At 33.2% G+C, this 23,330-nt stretch overlaps 2 protein-coding genes across 2 annotated transcripts in view; one reads left to right on the forward strand and one right to left on the reverse strand.

Moving 5' to 3' along the window:
• Brr2 (U5 small nuclear ribonucleoprotein l(3)72Ab) overlaps window positions 1–3,924 on the reverse strand; it is a 48,315-nt gene extending 44,391 nt beyond the window's left edge. The window contains exon 1 of the mRNA XM_068769728.1: window positions 3,776–3,924. Coding sequence (XP_068625829.1) covers window positions 3,776–3,820 — 45 coding nt within the window. The 5' untranslated portion in view covers window positions 3,821–3,924. The remainder of the gene's footprint in view (window positions 1–3,775) is intronic.
• A 2,188-nt stretch (window positions 3,925–6,112) lies between these two features.
• Window positions 6,113–22,169, forward strand: LOC137926436 (lysine-specific demethylase 4C-like). Its single transcript, XM_068770034.1, has 6 exons — window positions 6,113–9,065; window positions 14,343–14,481; window positions 17,938–18,062; window positions 19,249–19,393; window positions 20,072–20,176; window positions 21,829–22,169. The coding sequence occupies exons 1-6, from the start codon at window positions 6,454–6,456 to the stop codon at window positions 21,952–21,954; spliced, it is 3,252 nt and encodes a 1,083-aa protein (XP_068626135.1). The 5' UTR covers window positions 6,113–6,453; the 3' UTR covers window positions 21,955–22,169.
• Window positions 22,170–23,330: the final 1,161 nt, after the last annotated feature.

The raw sequence follows: 23,330 nt of genomic DNA on the forward strand, positions 1-23,330 counted from the left end.
AATGAGCTATACATCCCATAAAAGCTTTCACATATATAAACAATCACTCTGTATAATAATAAATGAAACTACAAATAATTCAAAATTAAATTAGTTTTAAATAACACAATATAAAATAATAGAGCATGGAACACTTACAATGATATTATAGAATAAAAAATATATCATTTAATATCTTAGCAGTAGTTTTAAGCAGTTTAAGGTTTTACTTATACATGTGTAAAATTTACTTTAGGCGTTGCACATTCTGACAGTGAGGTGGTGGAGTCCAAATTGTTGACATGACATTCATATAGAAAATCTTATTTTAATGTAAATAGCATTAAGAAACATAAGAGTTGGCCAGAATTTTTTATAGGTATGTTAAAAATTACTAAGAATAGATTTCACCAATTTACACTTACTAAAGGCAGTGAGGTGTTAAAGATTTAAAAGTACGAACTACTAAAACTACTAACTTACGAACTAAAGACAGGAAAGATACATATCTTTGCAAAAGATATAATCAATCTCTAGCACGTGTGTTGCAATTGTATCTCTATATCTTTGTAATTAAGAGTCTATTTGTGTGATGAGTTATGGCTAGTTCAGAGTTAGAGGGGAAGAGATGGGCTCACATAACCATTTACATGTAAAAGAGAGAGACAAATTGCTATTGCATGTTTGTATTAAAAATGTAAACTACATTTAGCTTTTTTATGCTTCATGACAAAGACATAAAATGCTTAATAGGAAGATTTTACAGGTTTTTACTGCCTTACTGAGTTCTAAGTTTGAGCTAAAATAGCCAAAGATATAAAGGATATATATTTAGTCTTAGCTGCCTTATTCTCTCTCTGAACCGCACTGAGCTAAAGTTGTAAAGATATAAGAGTGATATATGCCAAGACCGCAAACCATAAAATAACACATATAAATCACACTTTTCTTTTTAGAGATACATTTTTCCCATCTCTAAAAGATGAAATTTTTTTGTCAATTAATTTGTTGTCAATTAATGTTTGATAATTCTTAAAATATGAAAAATAATAAAGTTCATAAAAACTGTTCACACCCTAACTCTGTAGACTGTGGTCTTAAGCCCCAAGCACACATTAGTAACACATCCCTTCAAAGCTCTACTCGCATAGAGACTGCTATGTGTGAACGTCACTGTGCAACTGGTAGGTGCCCAACCAGCTTTGTTTTTCTAGTTTGTAAGTTGAGTTCACAGATCATTCCGCTCCGTGAACTCATTTTAGATGAAGCTGTAAAAGCCTTAGGGCTAACAGCACCTACTTCTACAAAGACAATGCAAATGCAAGACTATGTACCCTAAGGCGTTAGTAAGTAAAGCTATAGGAGACAGAAGTGGCAGAGCTGACAGCGGTTAAAGGCCATTTTTGAAAAAAAAATTCTCATGTTACAATTAGATATGTTTTAACTATATACACAAAAAAGTAGTGCAAAATAAAAGAATTAACATTAATTGAAAACATTCCAAGTAGTACAAAATAGGTTTATTGAATTTAAATATTAAACAAATTAATTAATTTAATTTTTATGATAGTTTTTTAAAATTTAGTGTTATTAGTGATAGCAACTATCAGTAATTCTTCCTGACACTGATTTGTTAATAATGGCCAGTGTTTGATTTTCACAATATTTTTCCAGATATAATGACAAAAATTAAAAGAAAGCTAGAGTACATTAATCGAGAGCCACAAATAATTCTTTACAGAGCTGCATGTGCTCATGAACCGCTGGTTGGCCACCTCTGCTAAATGGTTCATGTATGTTAGAGAAATAGACATAGGAGCTATTAAAAATTTCTTTAACTTCTCCCTATTTCCTATCATCTATCCAGTTTTAAACAATTTAATATTAACATTATCTGCAATCATGTTGTTGTCTATTGCATAAAATACAATCGATTCATTTGAATGCCACTATTTCATAACAATTTTTAACTAACATTGGCAGCTATATTATCCTCAACCAATTTCACTTAATTTAAGATACACAAATACAATAAGATATTCAAACTACCACGTCTTTTAACTACTATGATATGGTGCATGATAGCGGCCAAATCAAACACAGCCTGTCCTGAACCAAGAAATTTTAACCTGTCTTTGCAGTTACTGTTTATTATAATAACACTAGCTGATCCCGCAAACGTTGTTTTGCAAAAAAAATTGATATTTTAATTTACAAATAAAAAATAAGGGTTGATCTTAGAGGGGTGAAAATTTATGGTTGTATGTATTCTTGTATGCTGTATCATAAAAAAATAAAAACAAAAAATTTCGTTAAAAAAAAAAAATTTAAGTGTGAACAATCTTTATCACTTAGGGGTATAGAAAATAGATAGTAGCCGATTCTCAGACCTACTGAATATGCATATTAAATTTGGTAAAAATCAGTCAAGCCGTTTCAGAGGAGTTCAAGTTCGAACACCGTGACACGAGAATTTTATATATTAGATTAGGTGAACATAATGCATATCTGTATCAGCTTGCAATATAAAACACTGTTATCACAAGTGTGTTATAGAGCAAGACAGGCTCAGTGTCGCAGCAGGTAAGAGGCAGCTGTGCACATTCACTTGTGGCCGTTTCAAAATGGTTAATCTCAATAATTTCTATAGACAAGGTATTCCTAAATATGACACTGTTCCTGGACGTCAATGTTATTTCAGTCAAAGCACATCAACTTTTGGACATAAGTCTCCACCGTAGATTTCCAATAGAACCAGTTATAAGCAGCAAGCATCCAACATCTGCCAACAAACTTAACAAGGTTGTCTTGCAGGTCCATGATCTCTATTCCAAAAACCTTATAACCTTAGCTACCTTATTGAGACGTAAACAACTAGTTTTTTTTTTCGAAAGCTTAAGCACAATAAGTTAAATGTCCGAAATTGGTAACACACGCCTGAGTTTACTAACATATGACATTAGTCATACCTAGATGGACTCTGGAAAATCATCTTTATATCCTCAACAAATGTATTTTTTTAACTAAGGGAACTCTTGGTAACTGTGGCCGGGCCCATTATATCATTCGATAGGTTGAGGGAAAATTCCATTGCACTTTTTAAAAAAAAATTGGACACAAATTTTTACAATGTTTATTAACATATAACAACCATATAAATTTTGATTCTAACAATTTAAAAAAAAATGCAAGAAGTGCAACACAACACTGCTTAGATATTTCTGAAGAGATCACAAAAGATTGAACTCTGAAAATGCACAGCCAGTGCTATATAGCAAATGCATTATCACCTTCCAGTCAAACAATTATTGATGAGTTGTGAATAAGGTTGGTTTGTTGTCATGATGAAAAATAACACCGCTTCTATTAATTCCAGCCGTTTTCTAGCACAAAGCATCGTACTATTGCCAGTTAATACGGATTTGAAAAGACTTTCCCCAACTTAGTGTTTGTTACTAATTCAAGACCATTCAGCTCTTAGGGAGCCTAGGAGAATGTTAAACAGTTAGATGGACGCCACAGACTCTGATATAATACCAAAGCTAGGCATAATTTTATAGTTTAGTTCAGAGGGTGCCTAACAGTGCCAATTAATAAATACATAAATAACCACCAATATCTACTTAGAATAGTTTAAAAACTCAATTAAAAAATCTAATTAAAGATGCTTACACAACTTAAATATGGTCTAATTCATTTTATAGTTTGAACTATTCCTTTGAAACCAATAAATGAAAATGAAGACGCAATTTCACAAGAGGATGAAATAAACGAAATATAATATGAAAATACTTACAGCTTTGTATTCATATTGCAACTGTCTAGCAGCCGCGTCCGCCATTATATTCTAACTTAATATTCACTTATATATAATGTTTATTCACTTTCTATACTATGATTTTCTTATAAATTATCTGCAAAACAAAAATACGCGGAAACCTAACGTCAATAAAGTGAGGTTACTGTCGCCGCTGAAGCCATTTTTAATATTTTGGTAAACTTAGGCAGACTATATAAATAATAAAAACATGAACAAAAGTACAAAATTTAAAAAAAATGTTTAAATTTAATAATATTTTATTTTTATAAAAAAACGTTGTGATTTTCTTCTACATAAAACTTATTTTAAATTCATTTTTTTAAGAAAACTGCTTTGTGTTGATGCAATAACATAACGAAAATTTAAGTGATTTAAGTAGTAATATTTTTTTGAGTAATACTAAAAACAAAAATATTTTTTAATGCCAAAATTTCTTTCAACTTTTAATTAAAAATAAATTTATAAATTGAAGTCACAGTTACAAATGATATCATACAATAACCAAAGTAGGATTTTATAAAGAGAATATCGGGTAAAAAATATACAGAATTAAAAATATTTACCTCAAATATACAAACAAATATTTACACAGTGCAATAATTGAATGTATTAATGATTTCATGCATTATATTGTAAGCAAATTGAGTCAGCATCAAATGATTTTATATTTCAAGGTTTACATTAGTCACGTGGGTTGGTTTACAATTCAGTTCATTCACACCGAATCAGCTGTGAGTATTATTACATCAGTACGATGTTACACAATAACAAATGTTATTTCAACTAAAAACTGTTTTACGTATCATCATCGCCTAATCTGTATTAGCTATGTACAAAAAGTATAAACGTGAAAGGTTGCACAAAAATGTTTAAAACATTATTCCTAGCAACATCCCCGCACTTTAATGCAACACAATGCACCTTTTTTTATTTAAATAGCAGTCTTTTCATATGAAATAGTATTTAGTCAAAATCCCCGGTATTCATACCAGAGATTAGTTTGACGACGACTTTAATAATGTAATCTTGTCGGCGCTTTAACAAGAAGAATGCATTTGCTGCGAAAAGTTGCGAAAAGTTGATGCTTAAAGTTTTGTAGACAAATACTCTTGGTATTTGTCTACAAAACTTTTGTTTAAATATACTCTCATTTTATATATAAAAAAAAATAACGGATTACATCATTTTCGTATTTATTTAATTATCCATTAAAGAAATTTGGTATAAAATGCCCAATATATAAGTTTATTTATTTTAATCTCATTAAGTTGGTTATTGGTTAATTTCTATTGATTTTTTAATTAATATAGTATAAGTATTTTTTTGCCGTCCGCAAAATACTCGGGTTTTAAAATTAATAAAAGGACCCTAGTTCTTAATAAAAATGAAAAATAGTTCTGTTCAGAACTATTAAATATTATTCTAGTTCTTCATAATGTAAATTATAGTGCAAAAGTGCTAAATCTAGACAATATCGAGGGTGTGGTAATACCACGCAAACCTGTTTGAGCTATTAAAACTTTTGATAATATCAGTACAGGATTCCGCATTATTCTGATTGAACAATTTACCTTATCCTTTTTATCAATTCTTGTCTGCCTTTACCTTGTCTTAAAAAGTAATATAGTATTTTCCGATAGAAACTGAAAAAATAATCGTGTTGCATTTAGTATCATTGAACGGGGTCTCGGTAAAGAATACGCAATTTTAAGATTCAATAAAGTTTTAATTTTAAAGAAGATAAATTTATATTTTACTTGCATTTTGTAATAAAAGAAATAAAGACATTGAACTTTTTAGACATAAGCCGGGGTGTTTTTTTTTAGAAAAAACTTATTTTTAACTAAATGTGGTTACGAAAAATACGAACTTCAACTATTTTAGGAATGAGTGGTACCCCTGAAGTATTGATTATTGAAATGAGACGGAAATCGGTATGTGTATCTCTGTTATAATTATGTATGTGTGTGTAAATGACGTATGTGTACATACGCTGCCGCCAGCAGACTCACACATCTACATGCCGGCATCTTTGCTAGTAGAATGACATTGTGAATAACAAGTGTCAGAGAGGTACAAGTGTATTGAATAATTGTAACAAATAATGGCGGCCCCGTCCAACGGTAGCGGTAACTTAGTTGAAGAGTTCGAAGAATCCTTCCAGGTAATTATATAGCCATCATAGTTTGCGCTGAAAATCTCGAGGAAAAATATTTTAACATAACCTTATAAATACTATTTATTCACTCAGCTGTCAAAACAGCAGTACCAACATAAATTTTACAGCGTGCGATCAGTGTTGCCGTAGTGCAGTCGAAGCTTCATAAGTTAAACCCGAATGTTAAACACTAAAACGATTCGGATGAAGTGAGTACGTGACCCAATTCCGCTTATGCGACTTCGACGGCGCCTAGAGATTTTTGTTGCAAGCGCATCTCATTCATGTCGGCCATTTTACTGATAATGTTTTCGACTAATTATTATACGTATACCGCGTGTGTTTTATGTAATTAACGTATAGAAACATTACGCCATTAATGTTTAACAGCATAGAATTGTCTCATACTATGTAGCACCGATACATCGTCTGCGGTAGTGATTTTCACATGATGAAATATTGTTGATTATAGGTGAATTTGTTATTAAAAACAATAATGTCCGAAGCCGGGGATGATACTTCTAGTGCGTGCGGGAGCGGAGTTTCTATTCAAGTATTCCGTCCCACATGGGAAGAGTTTAAAGACTTTAATAAATACGTTCAATATATGGAATCTAAGGGAGCGCATAAAGCTGGTCTCGCGAAAGTAATACCACCTCCGGAATGGGTTCCAAGGAAGAAGGGCTACGACTTGGACGAGCTGAACATCACAATACCATCACCCATCTGCCAAGTGGTGACCGGCAAACAAGGTTTGTTTCAACAAATTAATATACAGAAGAAATCCATGACTGTGAAACAGTTTGCGGTCATGGCTAACTCCGCAAAGTACTGCACCCCTCGGCATATAAACTATGACGACTTGGAAAGGAAATACTGGAAAAATGTGACATACGTAGCGCCTATATATGGTGCTGATGTAAATGGCAGTATCACGGATCCTGATGTAAAGGAATGGAATATTAACCACCTCGGTACTATCCTTGACTTCGTCAATTCTGATTACGGGATAGAAATAGACGGTGTTAACACGGCATACCTCTACTTCGGCATGTGGAAGACGACCTTCGCATGGCACACCGAAGATATGGACTTGTATTCTATTAATTACTTGCATTTTGGAGAACCGAAGACATGGTATGCCATCCCACCGGAGCACGGGAAGAGATTCGAGAGAATCGCCTCTGGATTTTTCCCCACATCAGCTAAAACTTGCCAGGCATTCCTCCGTCATAAAATGACATTAATATCTCCTCAAATCTTGAAACAGTATTCCGTTCCAGTCAACAAGGTGACACAAAAGGCTGGCGAAATTATGATTACATTTCCCTATGGTTACCATGCTGGCTTCAACCATGGCTTTAATTGTGCAGAGTCTACAAATTTTGCTGCACCCAGATGGGTAGAATATGGTAAAAGAGCACTTCAGTGCACTTGCAGCAATGATATGGTGAAAATTTCTATGGACACATTTGTAAAGAGATTTCAACCGGATCGTTATGAGCTGTGGCTCAAAGGTGAGGACATTGGCTGTCATCCGGAACAACCAGAAAAGATGATGCCTGCACCCCACCCTTCTGGCCAAGATATACTCTGCAATAAGAACAACACAGAGCTCCCAGAGTCATTTATAGAGGCAGAAGTTGAAGGTCAAAAGAAGAAGAAAAGACACCCCCTGCACCTTAAACGTGCTATGGCAAGCAAGAGCATTTCAGAAGGTGCTATTGCTGTTTCAATTCTAGGACATGATGTTATGGATGATGATGAAATGACCATGGCTGAAGGGGATCTTGATATGATGACGTCAATGAAAAGACCAATGATGCCATTATCACCTAATGACACACAGCTTGATGTTCTGGAAGATATTTGGCTAAAAGGAGATGAAATGGATCCATCGGAAGCTCAGTTACCTGATGTAGGATATATGGACTCTGACAAAGATTCTGATTATGAAGACCCAACTGTGAAAAAGCCAACTAAACCAAGGAAGAAAAGAAAAGACAGCACAAGAAAAGAAACGAAAGAGAGAAATGATGAAAAGAGATCTCAAGTGAATAAACCGCCTAGACGGAAAGTTAAAACTAAGAAATTTTCAGAAGAGCAACTGGAAGACATGGCAGCATTGATTTCAAACTGGGAATCCCCACCACATGAAACAGATGAAATTCCCATTGTTGAAGAAAAACCTATACTTGACTCTGATCCACTTTTGAATAATACATTGGATATCTCAATCCTCGAGAGTCCATCAAATGAAAAGAAAGAAACTAAAAAACGTAAATCATCCATCAAAGAAGAAAAAGAAGAGAAAGAAAAACCAAAAAAAGAAAAGACCAAGAAAGAAACCAAACTGGAGCCAAAAGTGAAAAAGGAAGTCTCACCAGAGGAGAAACCTGAGAAGAAACCAAGAAAGCCTCGTACACCCAAAAAGAAAGTAGTCGTAGAATACACTAATCCACCTGAGACATTTGTACCTAGTCAGTCAGCAATACATAGTTTAGATTTTGATGCAAAAATAATTAAAACTGAGGTTAAACTAGAAAAACTTGCAACTAACACATCAGTTTCAAGCTTAAAGTCAAACCAGGCGCCACCAAAATCAACTCATCTACAGCAAGAGTTTTATCCTAGTCTACGAATTGATCCCAACCACCGTGTTCCAGCCCTTGTGACACCTATCAACAAAAACCCCAGTGCCTTCCAAGGAGAATTCCATAAATTCATGGTCACTAAACAGTCCAAACCTGATATTACACCACTACCACACATACCCAAAAAGAGATCTCCTAAAATCAAATACACAGAACCAGCCAGCATACCATTCAGACCTGTACCACCGAAACTGGAGAAAACAGAATGGCCTATTCCTAAATGTCAATATAATGATAACATTTTTATAGAAACCCCCTTAGATTTTAGAACAAATTCAGGGCCCAGGCCAGTGCCTATAGTACCTGAGTGCAATGTTTCCATGGAGAGGGTCCCTGAGCGGAGACATCAATGCAACACTGATCACCCTGTTCAACACACACCTCTGCAAAATGTGCAACCAATGTATGGCAATACCAATGTAGATCCTAATAGAGGTCCATACCAAACACATTGGTTTTCTTAAAAAAATAAGTAATTTTACAGTATTTTTTAATAATTTGTGTAACATTTTGAGCACACAATGTTAAGTTGAAATCTATGTTCCACGGTAGCCTGTTTGGCAATCAAAAATTTGATATTCTGATAAAAAAGCTTAGTTCTTGTTTAAGCTCATACAGATATTTTATTGTCCATTTTAGCTATTCATTTGTAGTGTTTTTTAGCATTAGATTTCTAATACAAATTGTATTTGATTTTAAAGGTCAGTAAATTCATTAAAGTTATCAAAATGACTGGATTTATTTAGATGGAGGGGGCTGTAAATAATAATTCCTCTTCCAAATAATAATTCTCTAAATTTAATATATTGACATTAAAAGAAATTTCTAACTTGCAGTTGTAAATATATTATTTTAATTTGAAAACCTGGTACACTCCAGCCACGTTTAAAAATAAAACAGTTCAAATTTAGAATAGTTTCTTTATTTTAATAATAAATGGGGATTATAAGAATTTTGTGGTAATTATGTTTTCTGACTTGATAACATAAGTTATTTCTTGAATATACATGTCGCTCATTTATAACTTTTCTCTCCTTACCTGAAAAGTAAATGACTTGACGAAGTATGTTATAGTATTCCTTAAAAACAGAAATTATTTTTTAAAGTGACTAAAGAATTTATATAAGTTGTCTAAACAAAGGCTTTAAAAGGGCTTTTTTATTATTTCAATAAGTAATTTAATTGTGTTAAGTATAATAGAAGTTCTAACAAATTATATGGAAGGTTTTATTTTGAAATCTTTGGATTCGTGTATATCAGTTGTGACGTATCTTATAGATTAAACGAAATAAAAAAAGTATATTTTTGAGTTTTAACTTTATATCTTGTGTACAAAATTACTTGAGTCAGACTTTGGGCCTAGTCATCACTCCAAGGAGCTTCCGCCGAAGCGATTTAAGATCTCGGCGGCCTCCAATTCTGTGAAATAGTGGTATATGGCCAAGACTTCCCTAGTAGACCTCGAGGGCTGGCTGCCCTCTGCACCCTGCCGCCTCGAACCAGAGAACGCGTGTGCAAATGCCATGAGAGAGTCTGCTCCCAAAACATGGTACAAATATATAAAAAAGCTCAACAATTGTTAATTTAAATTTATTCCATATTAACCTCAAAATTATCTTTTTTTATTGACATTTTAATTTGGACAAAAACAATTCTATTACACTAATTTATCATGCTTAAAAGAATATCGTTCTTAAAATTATGTAGTTATAATTACTAAAACACGCTAATCAATTTTAAAGCGAAAGTCAATCACGTTGGATTCCTTTTTAATTTCGCACCATTTTTTTTCGCAATTAAAACTCGTGTGGCGTTTAAATTATTTATATTTGTAAATTGATTTTACATTTTTCGGTACACAATGCCGTACTATTTTAAACACTGAAAAAAAAGTTTTTTTTTATAGTGTTTGACATATCAAATCATAATTATTATTTAGTCTAATTTTTTAATAATATTTCCGTGGAGCAGTTTTTATTTTAACCAAAATGTATTAGATTGAATAATTTTATTTTTATTTAGTGAAAAGCATCCTTTTTAGTTTATGTGACGTAATAGTGAAATGGTGATATTGTCATTGCCATTAAATAAATAAAGGATTTTAAAATTAATATTATTGAATTGGTTGACGTAGGAGCAAATTTCGCACAACGATGGTACGAAAATAAATATCGACGATATCTACCCGATAATATATTGTTTACTTATTTTATGAGATTAAGATATTTTGAACTATTACTTTCCTAACCTAAAAGTCAATAAAATAATAAGCTGTTTACATCATAAATTGTTTAAATTTCACTGGAGAAGGTTATTCGAGGCGCTAATAAAATGGGCGACATGTATTTTACTCATAGATTGAATATTCGGATGAATTTTACTCATATTTAATGTGCTGGCTTGTAGAAAACACCTGTGTCGAGGAAAAGGTTAATTTAAAAAAAAATTCCCTGGGTAATTATTTTGTCAAAATTTACGTCATTCATCCGATTATTCGACCACAAATCAAATATTTTGATGCATATTGAAATAAGTCATTAATTTGTTGATTTAAATGTCTTGCTTTGGAAACTATTTGATGAAGAAATAAAGTATTTTATCTGTATTTTTTAATTACATAACTATTAAAAAATATTACAACTTATTATTTTTATCTTAAGTTCAACGTGTTGAGTGATTTAAATGTAAACAAAAAGTAACTTATTAAAATGACTGATTTAATTTTATAAAAAGTGGTTACATTATTTTCATTATTTTTAGAATCTTTTTAGCCCGACTTTTATTAATTTTAATTTAGATTCGTTGCTATGTAAATATAAATTATATTGAACGATCTATAACAAGAATACACAACCTATTTTGAACAAAAATCTTGTCCAAAATGAAATTTCACTTAAAATATCTATCATTACAACAATTTTCTTCTGCTTTAAAATAATAACCAAGTTAAAAACATGGCCGTTGGTTTGAGTCAAACTTGACATCATTTTTTCATCAACGTTTAACAAATATTAATATAAAAAAAAAATTTTCGTTAGAATTACCTAAAAATACTCAAGAATATGTTAAAAAAACCACATGTACGGTACGTTGAAACTTTCCAAGTGTATACTTGAGTTAATTAAAATTTATTTTTGACCTATTTAACATTCAGTTTTACATTTAACTACACCCCTGGAAAATATTCAATATTAACCTCTTTTGGGGATTTTTACTCTATAATAAAGCATCTTAATTAAATTTTCCAAAAGTCAGACACTTTTTACCTTTAATAATAGATGTTGTGTGAAAATTGTGAATAATATTTTAAATATAAATTATTATATTTTAGAATAGATATTGACTAGTTCAAATTAAATAAGTTTTCATTTGCATTTTATTTATTATTATGTGCGTAATTCAATATGCCTTTCTCTTGCCTTATGATTTAAGAAAAAAACAAAATACGTTTACGATATTTGTGTAATATTTAATAATTGGTTTAATATTGCAATAAACACGTTTTATAAGACTCATTAAAAATCACAAATGTAATTTATAAGATTTCATTATTTTTAAGTGATCTTAAATTCAAGCAATAGTACTGTCATCGCATGTACCTATATTTTGACGAAATTAATTGTATTTAAGTAAATAATAAGTAAATGTTGATAGAATTGATTAATACAATGTTGTTGAAAAGAATATTTATTAAAAAGTATTAAAAATAAAATCTCTTTTAATATCACACGATGGCCGACGATGAAATGAATGATTTAGTGTTGCAAGCTTAATTAAAACTCCCTAAAGTTTTGGTGATCTGTCAGTTTTATTATACGATGATGAATAACCGTCTAAAAACAATTATGGGTAATTTCATAAGGTCATAATTTGAGGTCGTCCATATGGATGTATGTACACTGTAATTGGAAGTAGATGTGAAAACTTAAAAGGGGTGAATGAATTCAAAAATCAATGGCTTCAGAAACTAAACAACGTTATAATAATACAGTAAAATTCTCATTACTACATATTAAAATGAATTATTGTTTATTATCTGTACCTGCAGGTTTTGCACTGATAGAAGTTATTGGTCTGTCGCATTCCAACAGATAAAATAAATTAATGTACCTCTTATCAATCTGTGTATCACCTTATTTAGATATTAAAAATAGGTGTGAAGGTTTGTTGCTGACAAATGGGATACATATTACTCCTTTGATTGCGGGTTCGATTCTCGGGATATCTTAGGTACGTTAGTTGTATAGGATTATCGCCACTGCTCACAAATAAATATCCAGAGTATGATTCGTACCCAAGCGAGGCGATTATGGTATATCTAACTATAAATATCTTTGATGGAGACCTTGTAGTAGGCTGAAATTACGACTACAAAGAATCAAGCAATCCTGTTATTATAAAAATGTTTTTTTATTATTGAAAAAATCCTATGAAACGTGTGAAACTGATAAATAAACAGGATTGCGCGGGTGAAATATTTAGTTTTGTCCTTTTTTAAATAATAAAAATTGTGTCGGTGTGTATTTAAATTTTATATTTAATAAAATTATGTTTCATTGTATGGTTTAAGTTGAATTATTTTATATAAATAAATAGTGTTCTTTTTAAATAATATTTTTGGTAAATTTAAATTGTAGATGGCAACACCGTTTTGTTTTAATTCAATGTATTGTTAGAAATGGTGGCTCGAAATAATAAACAAGCTGAAATGAAAATGAACAATGTTATGTGTAAGTATTGAAATTTATGTGATATTTTTGTTATTTAAATATCTGATCTCAAACAGTTGTTGGTGTGTATTTAAATTTGTGATAATGTGTATAGATTATTTAAAAATGGCCGGTGTATTCCATTCTCATTCGTTTTACAAGTTGAAGGTGGTTGACCGCTTTGATTATTAATAACATTTATTTATGGAAAAATGTTCGATGTTATGTGTCAGGGGTGTCAAATTGAAAAATTAATGGGGCCGAATAAAATGTTTGATACCAGATTTCATACCAGAACCCTTGCTGTTAACAGAAATAAAACTTTAGAGTAGAGAAAAAGGTCGGGCAAATGTAATATGGCGTACAGCAGAAATAAAAATTAATAAATAATGTAAATAGACAAGTCAAAATACTGTTATAAACCCGTGATGAACAATTATAACCTCAGAATGTGACGAAGGAATAAACGTGATGCATGTGAAACATATGTAAGTAAAAGTAAGATTTTGTGAAGGATAAAAGGGTATTTACATAAAAAAAAAATATTTACATAAATTGTAACGTCCTTGCCCACACGCATAGGGTGTCAACAAAATGCCACAAAAACAGGGACCACAAAAAAAAAAACCTGCGGAATCTGCAAATGCCATTAAAACAGTACTGACAGTCCGGAGTAAAAAATTGGTGTACTTAATATATAATCTATAAGGGAGACTGGAAAGTAATGTCGTATCTGTCGTATTTTACAGAAAAACCGATTGATTTCTACCGCTCCGGCATTGATTTTGTATACTAGACGGCAGAAGGCTGTTGATAACGAAAGTAAATATATTGTTTATTAGAAATAAAAACTTGTTAGAAATGTAGTCGTGTGAATATAACTTAAGAAAGCGACCTTGCTATACATTTTTTATAGCAACACTTTTGGAAGTAAGAAATAATTTAGAATAAAACAAATTTATTAATCCTTTAATTTTAATTCAATTTTGTCGAATATAACAATATATTCGATTTTACAATAGGATTCCAGATAACGTGAAGACTTCTAAAGTGAAGAATTGTGTTTATTATGTCGATGCTGTTAGCCTGAAGGCTTTTACAGCTTCATCGGAGTTGAGTTCACGACGTGGAAGGGTCCAAGAACTTACCCCTTACGATACTGTAGGTATATATATGTCCCATCAAACATATGGACTGTTGGGACATAACGTCCCACTGAATTGTGATGAGAGACGGCTACGTCAAATTTATAAGCAGTTTGGTTTGAATGGTCCCAATTTAGTCTTTACACTCCCAACTAATTGAACAACTAATCAAGTTCCGACTTGCACCTCAGTCGGATTCGTTAGTTCGATAAAAAGTTCGAAGGAGTGTACTCGTGCTCACATTTCATAAATAAAACAATTAATTGGTAGTGAATTCATTTAAATTTGAGGTAAGTGTCAGTTCTATTTTAATAAAGCTTACATTTTAAAGACTTATGGGACAGAAATTTACACTTCTACTAGACCAATGGTGCATATAATCCCATATAGAATTTCAAATTTTCTTATAGAAAAATCTTAGTGAAAATTATATATTTATTACCAATTGGCATAAATAAGAACATACACACGCCTGAAGTAAGAATTAAATATAATTTCAATTTTAGTCCTGACACACTATTGTACTGCAGTATCGAAAGGGTTAAAAACAAAACAAAACCGGAACGCATGCGTTTCTGTACTTATTCTTATTTATTCTCGGTTGGTGTTGTTGCTGTTAGTCCGAGGGCTTTTACAGCACCACCAGAGATGAGTTCATGGGGCGGAAGGGTCTGTGAACTTAAAAACTGAAGAACAAACAAAGCTGGACGGGCGTACCAGTTGGGTGATGACTTTCGCACGTAGTAAACCGCTCTACCCGAGTAGAGCTGTGTAGTGTTGATGATGTGTAAGCGGCTTGGGAAGGCAGCGTGTACCACAGGCGAACCAAGGATGGATCCGGATCCAACCTAGGTTCGCCCATGCTGTTGGCGGTTAGATAGCGGACGGCCCCTTAAAATCAGGTGTTGTGGTGTTGTATATTCATTCAAGTTTAGCCAATATTTATAACGATACTAGCTGATCCCGCAAACATTGTTTTGCAAAAAAAATTAAAGTTTTTAATTAACAAATGTAAGATAAGGGTTGATCGTAAAGGGGTGAAAATTTAGGTTAGTATGTATTTTTGTATGCTGTATCATAATAAAATAAAAACCAAAAAAATTTAAAAAAAAATTAAAAATAAAATTTAGGGGTGGACCACCCTTATCACTTAGGGGTATGGAAAATAGATAGTAGCCGATTCTCAGACATACTGAATACGCATATAAAATGTGGTAAAAATCGGTCAAGCCGTTTCGGAGGAGTTCAAGTTCGAACACCGTGACACGAGAATTTTATATATTAGATGAAACTATGAAAACAATATTCAACCAATTAAAATCGTCAGCCATTCACAAGTCGAAGTATTGTAGCGGGTTCTCTTCAGCCCGATGTATATAAAGAATTATATTTCTGTGGAATTCCCCTTTTCGATAGGCCGCTGATGATGACGTAATACATCTTCTAAAATCTGTATGAAATGATCACTGAAATATGTCATATTATTTTTTTATTTTTTTAATGCGAATTGTCAATTACTTTCGGCAGTTTAAACTGCAATGATATATAGTATGCCATAATACTCTTACATAGCACGAGTTACAGAACCATCTAAATCAGAGTTCCCCAAACTTTTTTGTGTTGTAGACCCCTTGCCATGTATTTCCGTGTTGGGTAGACCCCCTACTTACCTGATATTGATTTCCTGTAAATTTCTAACTGTAGTGAAGTTTAGTGTTATAAACTTAAAGTAAAAACACATGTTAATTTATACATTTATTAATTGAATTAAAACAACTCAAAATAAAATTTTGTATTTATTATGTAAAATATACGTAACATTAAATAAACATAAACTATAAATAAAATAACATAAGTAATAAGTCAATATTTTTAGTGAGAAGGATGAACCTGATGCTTTAATTATAAATTATCAACATTTGGCGTCAATTTTGTAAGGGTTAATCTTAAATCTCCACGGCTAATGATGTCCAGTCTGTTTCTTTTTTTCTTCATAGATACTTTTATAAATAATGTAAATGTTTTGATATTATAAGATAGTATGATGTAAGTAAATAGGTACTATCAGTGTATGTTGAGATCTACTATCGTGGACCCTCATTTTCATTTCATGGACCCCCAAATTTTTTTTGCTGACGTAGACCCCTTGCAGGTTGTCATAGACCCCTAGGGGTCTATATAGACCACTTTGGGAATCACTGATCTAAATAATAAAAACGGAACCCTAGGATCAAGAAGTGCCGTAAACAGGCGTGACCTTGAAGTTATTTAGAGATTTTTGTGTACGGTTCTCGGAAATTCTAACCGAGTACTATCTCGAACTTACTAGAACCTTATTAGTATAATTAGGTGTACTCCCCATGTTGACAGTTCAGTGTTGTTTTTCGAGTTATAAGATTAAGATCATCAATGATACAAAGTGACTATTTGGCAAGTTATTTGGACAGTGATTTCTTGAGCAATTTAGAAGCAGTTTGGACTTGAAGGAAGTATACGTGTTGAAGTATGGTGACCATCTGATTTGTGAATAAAGGACTCCTTGTGAACCAGCGGTGTTTCATTTCGAGTCAGAACCCACAGTACGTGGCTATAAATTTTAATATATGGTAATCTGAATTATGGAAACGCCTTACCTTACTATATAATGATTACATTAGTATATCTGAGTCAATTGATTTTTGATAACGTGTAACCATATGTTAATAGACCGCAAATGATTTACGTGCAGTAGCCCAGTGGTAAGTACTAAGGCTTTTGATCTTAGGTCGCGGGTTCGTTTCCTGGAGTACAATATTAAATAATTCACGCTTTGTTCATTAATTATATACGATTACCAAATTTACAGATAATGGGTGACTGCGTCCTTAACGTTTGCAAAATCATTCTGCTATGTATATATATATATATATATATATATATATATATATATATATATATATGTATATGTATATATATACATAGCATATATGTTAGCGTATATGTTGAACGCCAGACTAAAAACCATGTTTAGTTCAGTGGGCCGCGACGGACACCATGTGACTGCCATCATGTTGGGTCCAAGAGGCCGCGTCGGGCACCATGTGTCCGCATGCCCTCGAACACTTCAGAAGCCTCTAGGGAGCCAATGGTCAGTGTTTCGACTGTTTTTACCAAGGCATGTGACCCGCGCGGCCCCGCAGAAAAATAATGGGTAAATCGCTGTTTTCGTAAGTCGCCCATTATTTTTAAGGGTTTTACTGACAATATTTGCAAAAAAACACCTTGGCGATTTTTTGACGATTTTCGATTAGATGGTGTGGCCCCAGGGGACAGTATGCTGTCGGTCACATGGTGTCCGCCGTGGCGTTCAACGTGTTAATGTATATATATATATATATATATATATATACCCATATATATACATATTCGTCCTACTGATGGATGTGTTAAGGCTGAAGAAGAAGTGGGTTACTTATTCTAGTTCTGTCTGCAGGCATGTCTGAACGTGCTCACGAAGCAGGAGTTTTCTCCGTGCGTGGAGAAAGAAGAAGTAAAGGTGGAAGTGGAGAGGTTCATAGACCACGCCCGACAGCTGGAAGCCTTTTTCTTGCAAAAGAGGTAATGTTTGTTACTATATATTCGTATTAGGACCTTGAATAAGTTCTCGCTGTTTTTTGAAAGATGGCGTTGCGGCGCTCTGTGCCTGGAATTTCGTACGGTAACAAATCACCAAAGTAGTGCAATATGTAACTTCAAATTATAGTAGAATAGAGTTTACCACAGTGTCAATCCATGAATCAAGCCGAAAAATGGCTGGATTCATGGATGGAAAGATGAGTCGTTTTTCCGACGGGGGATTCAATTGCTACCAGAGAGATGGAGAAAGTGGTCCCTAATGATGGACAACAAAGTCGTCTTTTCATCCTGTTGGTGGACTATGACATATATTATGACTCTGTCCATATCAAATGTCATACGTGGTTAGGTCACATGACAGTATATTCAAACCCTTTTTGGTGATTTTCTATGATGAAGACGATGGTGATAATAAGATCTCGTGTTGTCAACGCGATGGTTTCTGCCTTAAAAATTGCATTGCACTTATTTTGCATTAGGGATGATGACATATAAATTTTTAATTAATTCTAATTTACAGTACCAGTAAAATGTGTAAAAAATAATAAAAGACTAATAAATGTGATATTGAAGAATGTGGTGAGGAATGAAAGATATGTGATTAAAAGAGAAAGGTAGAAGAAAAGTGGAAAGAAAGATAAAGTACAGTAGAATCTAAGATGCATGAAAGAAAGCGCGAAAATGAAAATATTAAGTAAAAAATTATTAAAAGAAAATAAAAGTCCCTATCCCAAAAATAAGCTTGGGGTACGAAAGGCCCCCAATAGTGTCGATCAACCCCCCCCCCCGCCAGCTTGGGTACGAATGGTCCCCCAATAGTGGGGGCATAACCCCCCCCCCCCACATAAAAATAAAAAATAATTGTCATTTTATTCGATAAAGCGGCGATATAATTTTTGACTATTACTAAATTCTGTATTCATTTCTGCGTTATATTTTTAATATATTAGAAGTTCATCAAAGTACACTAGATTATTTCTTGAGGTCGTCCGGTATGTTGAACATTGGTATATCAAGGTTTTTGCAAAGTGTCACGAGGTTAAGTCTTTTGGATTCGAATCGAGAATAGTGTCTGAGTAAGTTTTGAAAAGTCTCTACTGTGTGTGGAGAGATTAAAGATAAATTAATTAAAAAGTGTAAATTTTAATTTTTAAAAATATGTTGCCAGGTTCTTACTGTCAGCAATGAAGCCTGAACTCCTGGTTAAAGAGGATAACAACGATTTGAAATGCGAGCTGCAACGCAAGGACGAGTTGCTGAGGAGGCATTACGACAAAGTCACACAGTGGCATAGCCTTCTCGCTGACCTGCAGGTTTCACTTATTTTTCATTACCTTTATTCTGTGGCGTGCATATCGCGCGCCAATCAAACACCAAGCTCTTACCCACGTGACCGTCAATCGCATCGCGGCGGCGGCAGTGAAACAGATACATGACAGATGGCGCCACAGTAGACGCAACGAAAATCTGCATCGCGCTGTTGAGAGTCTCCGCGCTCATTATAAGGGCTAGCGGAGGTGCGGTCAAGACAGGAAGAAGCAACTGAAGATCAAGAAGCAACCGACGAACAAGAAGCAATCGACGAACAAGATACAACCGAAGAACAAGAAGCTACAGTACCACGACCACTCCTACAATTCTTATACCCCCCCTACCCCCACAATGTCGGGTTGAACACTTTTTTCTGTATTTATATTTTTTATTTATCTTTTTCCTTTCATTCTTCATAATTCTCGTCTACATTCCTTGTTAGATTTGGATCTTATTCGTCTTCCCGCGACCGAAAGTTTTTTTTTTAATCTTTTTCTTTAAAAAAAAAGATTGAACCATGTAATATATCGATGTTTGACAAGATAGAAAAAAATTGAATTTAAATTTATGTGTTTGTTCCATATTTTGAAGTTCGGTAAGAAAATGTCTCGGATTTAAAAAATGATGAATTATTTCAGAGCGATTTTAATTTTGCTTATTGCTATCAATATTCTGCATAGGGTCACACCGTGTACAACAAATGTCAGCAGCAAGCCTCCCAAGCACCTCTGCAGCAAGCTGCATCACCAATGCAGCAAACCTGCGCCGTGCAACAGAGTGTGCAGGTATGATGAAACCATTTGATATCCTCTATTCCAGGGGTGAGCAACACGCGGTTCGATTAACATGTTTATGTGACCAGTCAAGCATTTTTAAAATTAAATTTATTATGTCGACTTTCTCTCATCAATATATTGTTATATAATTAACTATAATTTTAGAGCGACCGCAAAGTAATGTCGTTTCTGTCGATATATTTTACAGAAAAACAGATTGATTTGTTATCGTTCCAGCGTTGAACATTTGTGTTCTAGATGGCAAAAGGTTGTTGATAACAAAGGTGAATATATTGTTGAATAGCAATAAAAACTTGTTAAAAATGTAGTCGTGTGAATTTAACTTTAGAAAACGAAATTACTTTCCTGTCCCCCCTAATAAAATGGCGGTAAATGCTAAATCGAAACAATTAGTAAATAATGAGCAACGATCAAAACTAAAACACGATTAGTAAGCTGCGTACGTATATGCGATCCAATCAAAATAACGTTGCCAAATTTCCGTTTAAAATTTTCAGGTGTGTTTATTTTTCCGTTCTTATTTTGATTATTTTTATTTTTGAATTTAAATTTGTGTATATTTCTTATTCTAATGTTTATAAAAATGATTTGTAAATTATTATTAAGTTTTACTTTATGATCGGTCCGACAAAAAAATTAAAATTTAAATTGGCCCGTTGATAAAAAAGGTTGCGTACCCCTGTTTTATATAGTATTATTGGTTACAGGTGTAAAAAGCTTTAACCCTTATATTGGCAGATTTTTTTTTAATATTACATTAATATCCATACCGCTTGACTTTTAAGACCCGAGGATGCCAACAGAAAAAACTGAACAAGCGTTCGAAAATTAAGAAATTACCTAAACATTCACATACAGATGATTACTTTGCGTTCAAAATTGATGCCACTATTTTTTTTAATTCTGATGTATCTCTACAGTTACATTATCAAGAAAATGGTTAAAGGGGTGAATGTATGGCTCATTTGTGAGCAAATTTTTCACACCTATTTCTAACCACCATGTATAATCAACTTGAAATCTTTCGTCTCATTTTTCTACTCTTGTCTCTGGTGCCCCTGCTGTTCTTTATGCGTCGCCATTCAGCTACTTCTCTGGCGGAGTGAGAGTATTTATTTACTTACTTATTAGTGACAGTTTTGACAAAGTTTGTCTACCTTGTTGTAGAATTTCTAGGAGATCGCTTGCCTTATCACCACCGCACGCTCCATTGAGTCCTCATTACGGGTGATACTTTAGTTTATTTTTGAAATTGAAATGCCACAGGCAGATGGTAAACAAAAAATAATTTTAATATGCAGTAATGCGAATTATAAAAACTGTTTTTCTTATTATATAATCATTACGTTGTTAATTATTTCTGAAACCAATTGACAATAAATGAGGTATATATTCACAAACTTTTAAAAGTTCTATGATCAATCACACCTTGTAGAGAAAAAATATGAAAAAATTACGATTGAAATAGTGTAAATAAAACTTTTATTTACTTATATAAACACACAGAGATTATTAGAATGCCTGTCGCTGGAGGTCAAATATTTGATGTCAATGGAAACTAAAAATGGAGCTGTAATTTATTATCAATGGAATTTCACGATTAGATGAATTATGTCAACATAGATTTTCTGTTCGGTCAGGCCCAGCAGATGGCAGCGGCCGCTGCGGCCCAGCAGGCGGCTCTGCAGCAGCAGGCGCTCCAGCAGCAGCAGGTACCGCGGCCCCCTCACCCGCCTGCATACCCCGCCGCCGCCCAGCGACGGTAACCCCGGACATCCCGGGGCCAAAGCCTTACCTCCCATCGACTGTCTATAACTACTCTCTCGCCACGTTTTTTCCATCAACAGTTATTTCAGCTCCCACAACAATATAGTCCTGATATCAGCCGATACGCGCCAACAACAAGGCATAGGTGTCTCCCAAAAATTGCCACGAAGAACGCTCTTACGCTATCATATCCCGCGCCTTTTTTTTTGTTTCGGCGGGGGAAATCTACCGGTATTCAAGATGCCCTGTCTCTGGGGGGAGGACAGGGGTATGTGGGATTCCTACCCACTAATACCCCCCCCCCCCCGCCCCGGTGGTCGCCCGCTGCGCAAAACTGGGGACCGCGGTATCTTCCGGTCAGGGATCGCCCGCGACTTCCCTCAACCTTAACTATGTCGTATATTAAAAAATGTAAATTATACTATACATCTCAGTGATACTAAGACAATTAAAAAATAAAGGTATATACATGTGGATTGGCCACTGGGGCTTTAAGGTTCTGGAGTAAAAGACCAGGCACTCACAAACGCAGCGTAGAACGTCTACCCACAAGGTGGACAAGACGACCTTATTCAAGTCGCCAAGAGACGCTGAATGTAAACTGTTTTCAAGCAGTCGTATTAGAAATCTATGGAGGAGGCTTATGTCTACCAATCGATGTTTTATAGTTTAAATGATGATAAACAAGTTAAAAATAATTACAAAAGAAACGTACTAAAAAATAAAAATCATTGAGATTGCTTTCCAATAACGAATCAAAATTGTTCCTAGCTACATTACTAGCGTCATTCTAAATTTAAATACTTTCTCTGAATCTTCCAATTTTGTTAGACTTTATATTTGGATATAAATTTTTGATGTAAATATTATATATTTAACATCCTGTTAATATTATGGTCACCCTATCTTTATATAACTTTTCTTTTTTGTCAACGATGTACATCCAAAATTTAAATTTATTCTGATCTAATTTTTAGTTTTATTTTAATTTAAATTAAAATAAGTAATGTTTAAGATGATAATATTCTTCAAAAATTAACCTTGTTTATGATTTGCTAAATTTGTGCTTTACAATCAACGACCTTCATTTAATTATTATTTTGAACAAAAATTAGTGATAATTGTCTTTATATTATAACTAAATAAAAGTTATGAATATAGATTAAATTAATAATTATTAACGAAATAATATTTTACGACAAATGGTCCCGATTAGAATTATTTGAAATTGTGGTCACCGTATTGTCTACAATAATTTCTGCCCGCGCGAATAAATACAACAACATTCCATTTTTAATAAAATTATAGGAATTTTTTTATTAAATTTGAATTAAGAAATAGTGGACAAAAGAAGATTATAAATAAAAAATGGATC

This window comes from Battus philenor, unplaced genomic scaffold (genome assembly GCF_028537555.1).
Source record: "Battus philenor isolate CCGP_79_NKW_IND1 unplaced genomic scaffold, ilBatPhil1.0.hap1 SCAF_29, whole genome shotgun sequence".
NCBI lineage: Eukaryota > Metazoa > Arthropoda > Insecta > Lepidoptera > Papilionidae > Battus > Battus philenor.

Coding starts and splice junctions, on each gene's coding strand:
- LOC137926436 (XM_068770034.1), top strand. CDS start 6,454: ATGTCCGAAGCCGGGGATGATACTTCTAGTGCGTGCGGGAGCGGAGTT. Junction 9,066..14,342: donor GGTCCATACCAAACACATTG/GTTTTCTTAAAA, acceptor ATTTTACAATAG/GATTCCAGATAACGTGAAGA. Junction 18,063..19,248: donor GCCTTTTTCTTGCAAAAGAG/GTAATGTTTGTT, acceptor ATATGTTGCCAG/GTTCTTACTGTCAGCAATGA.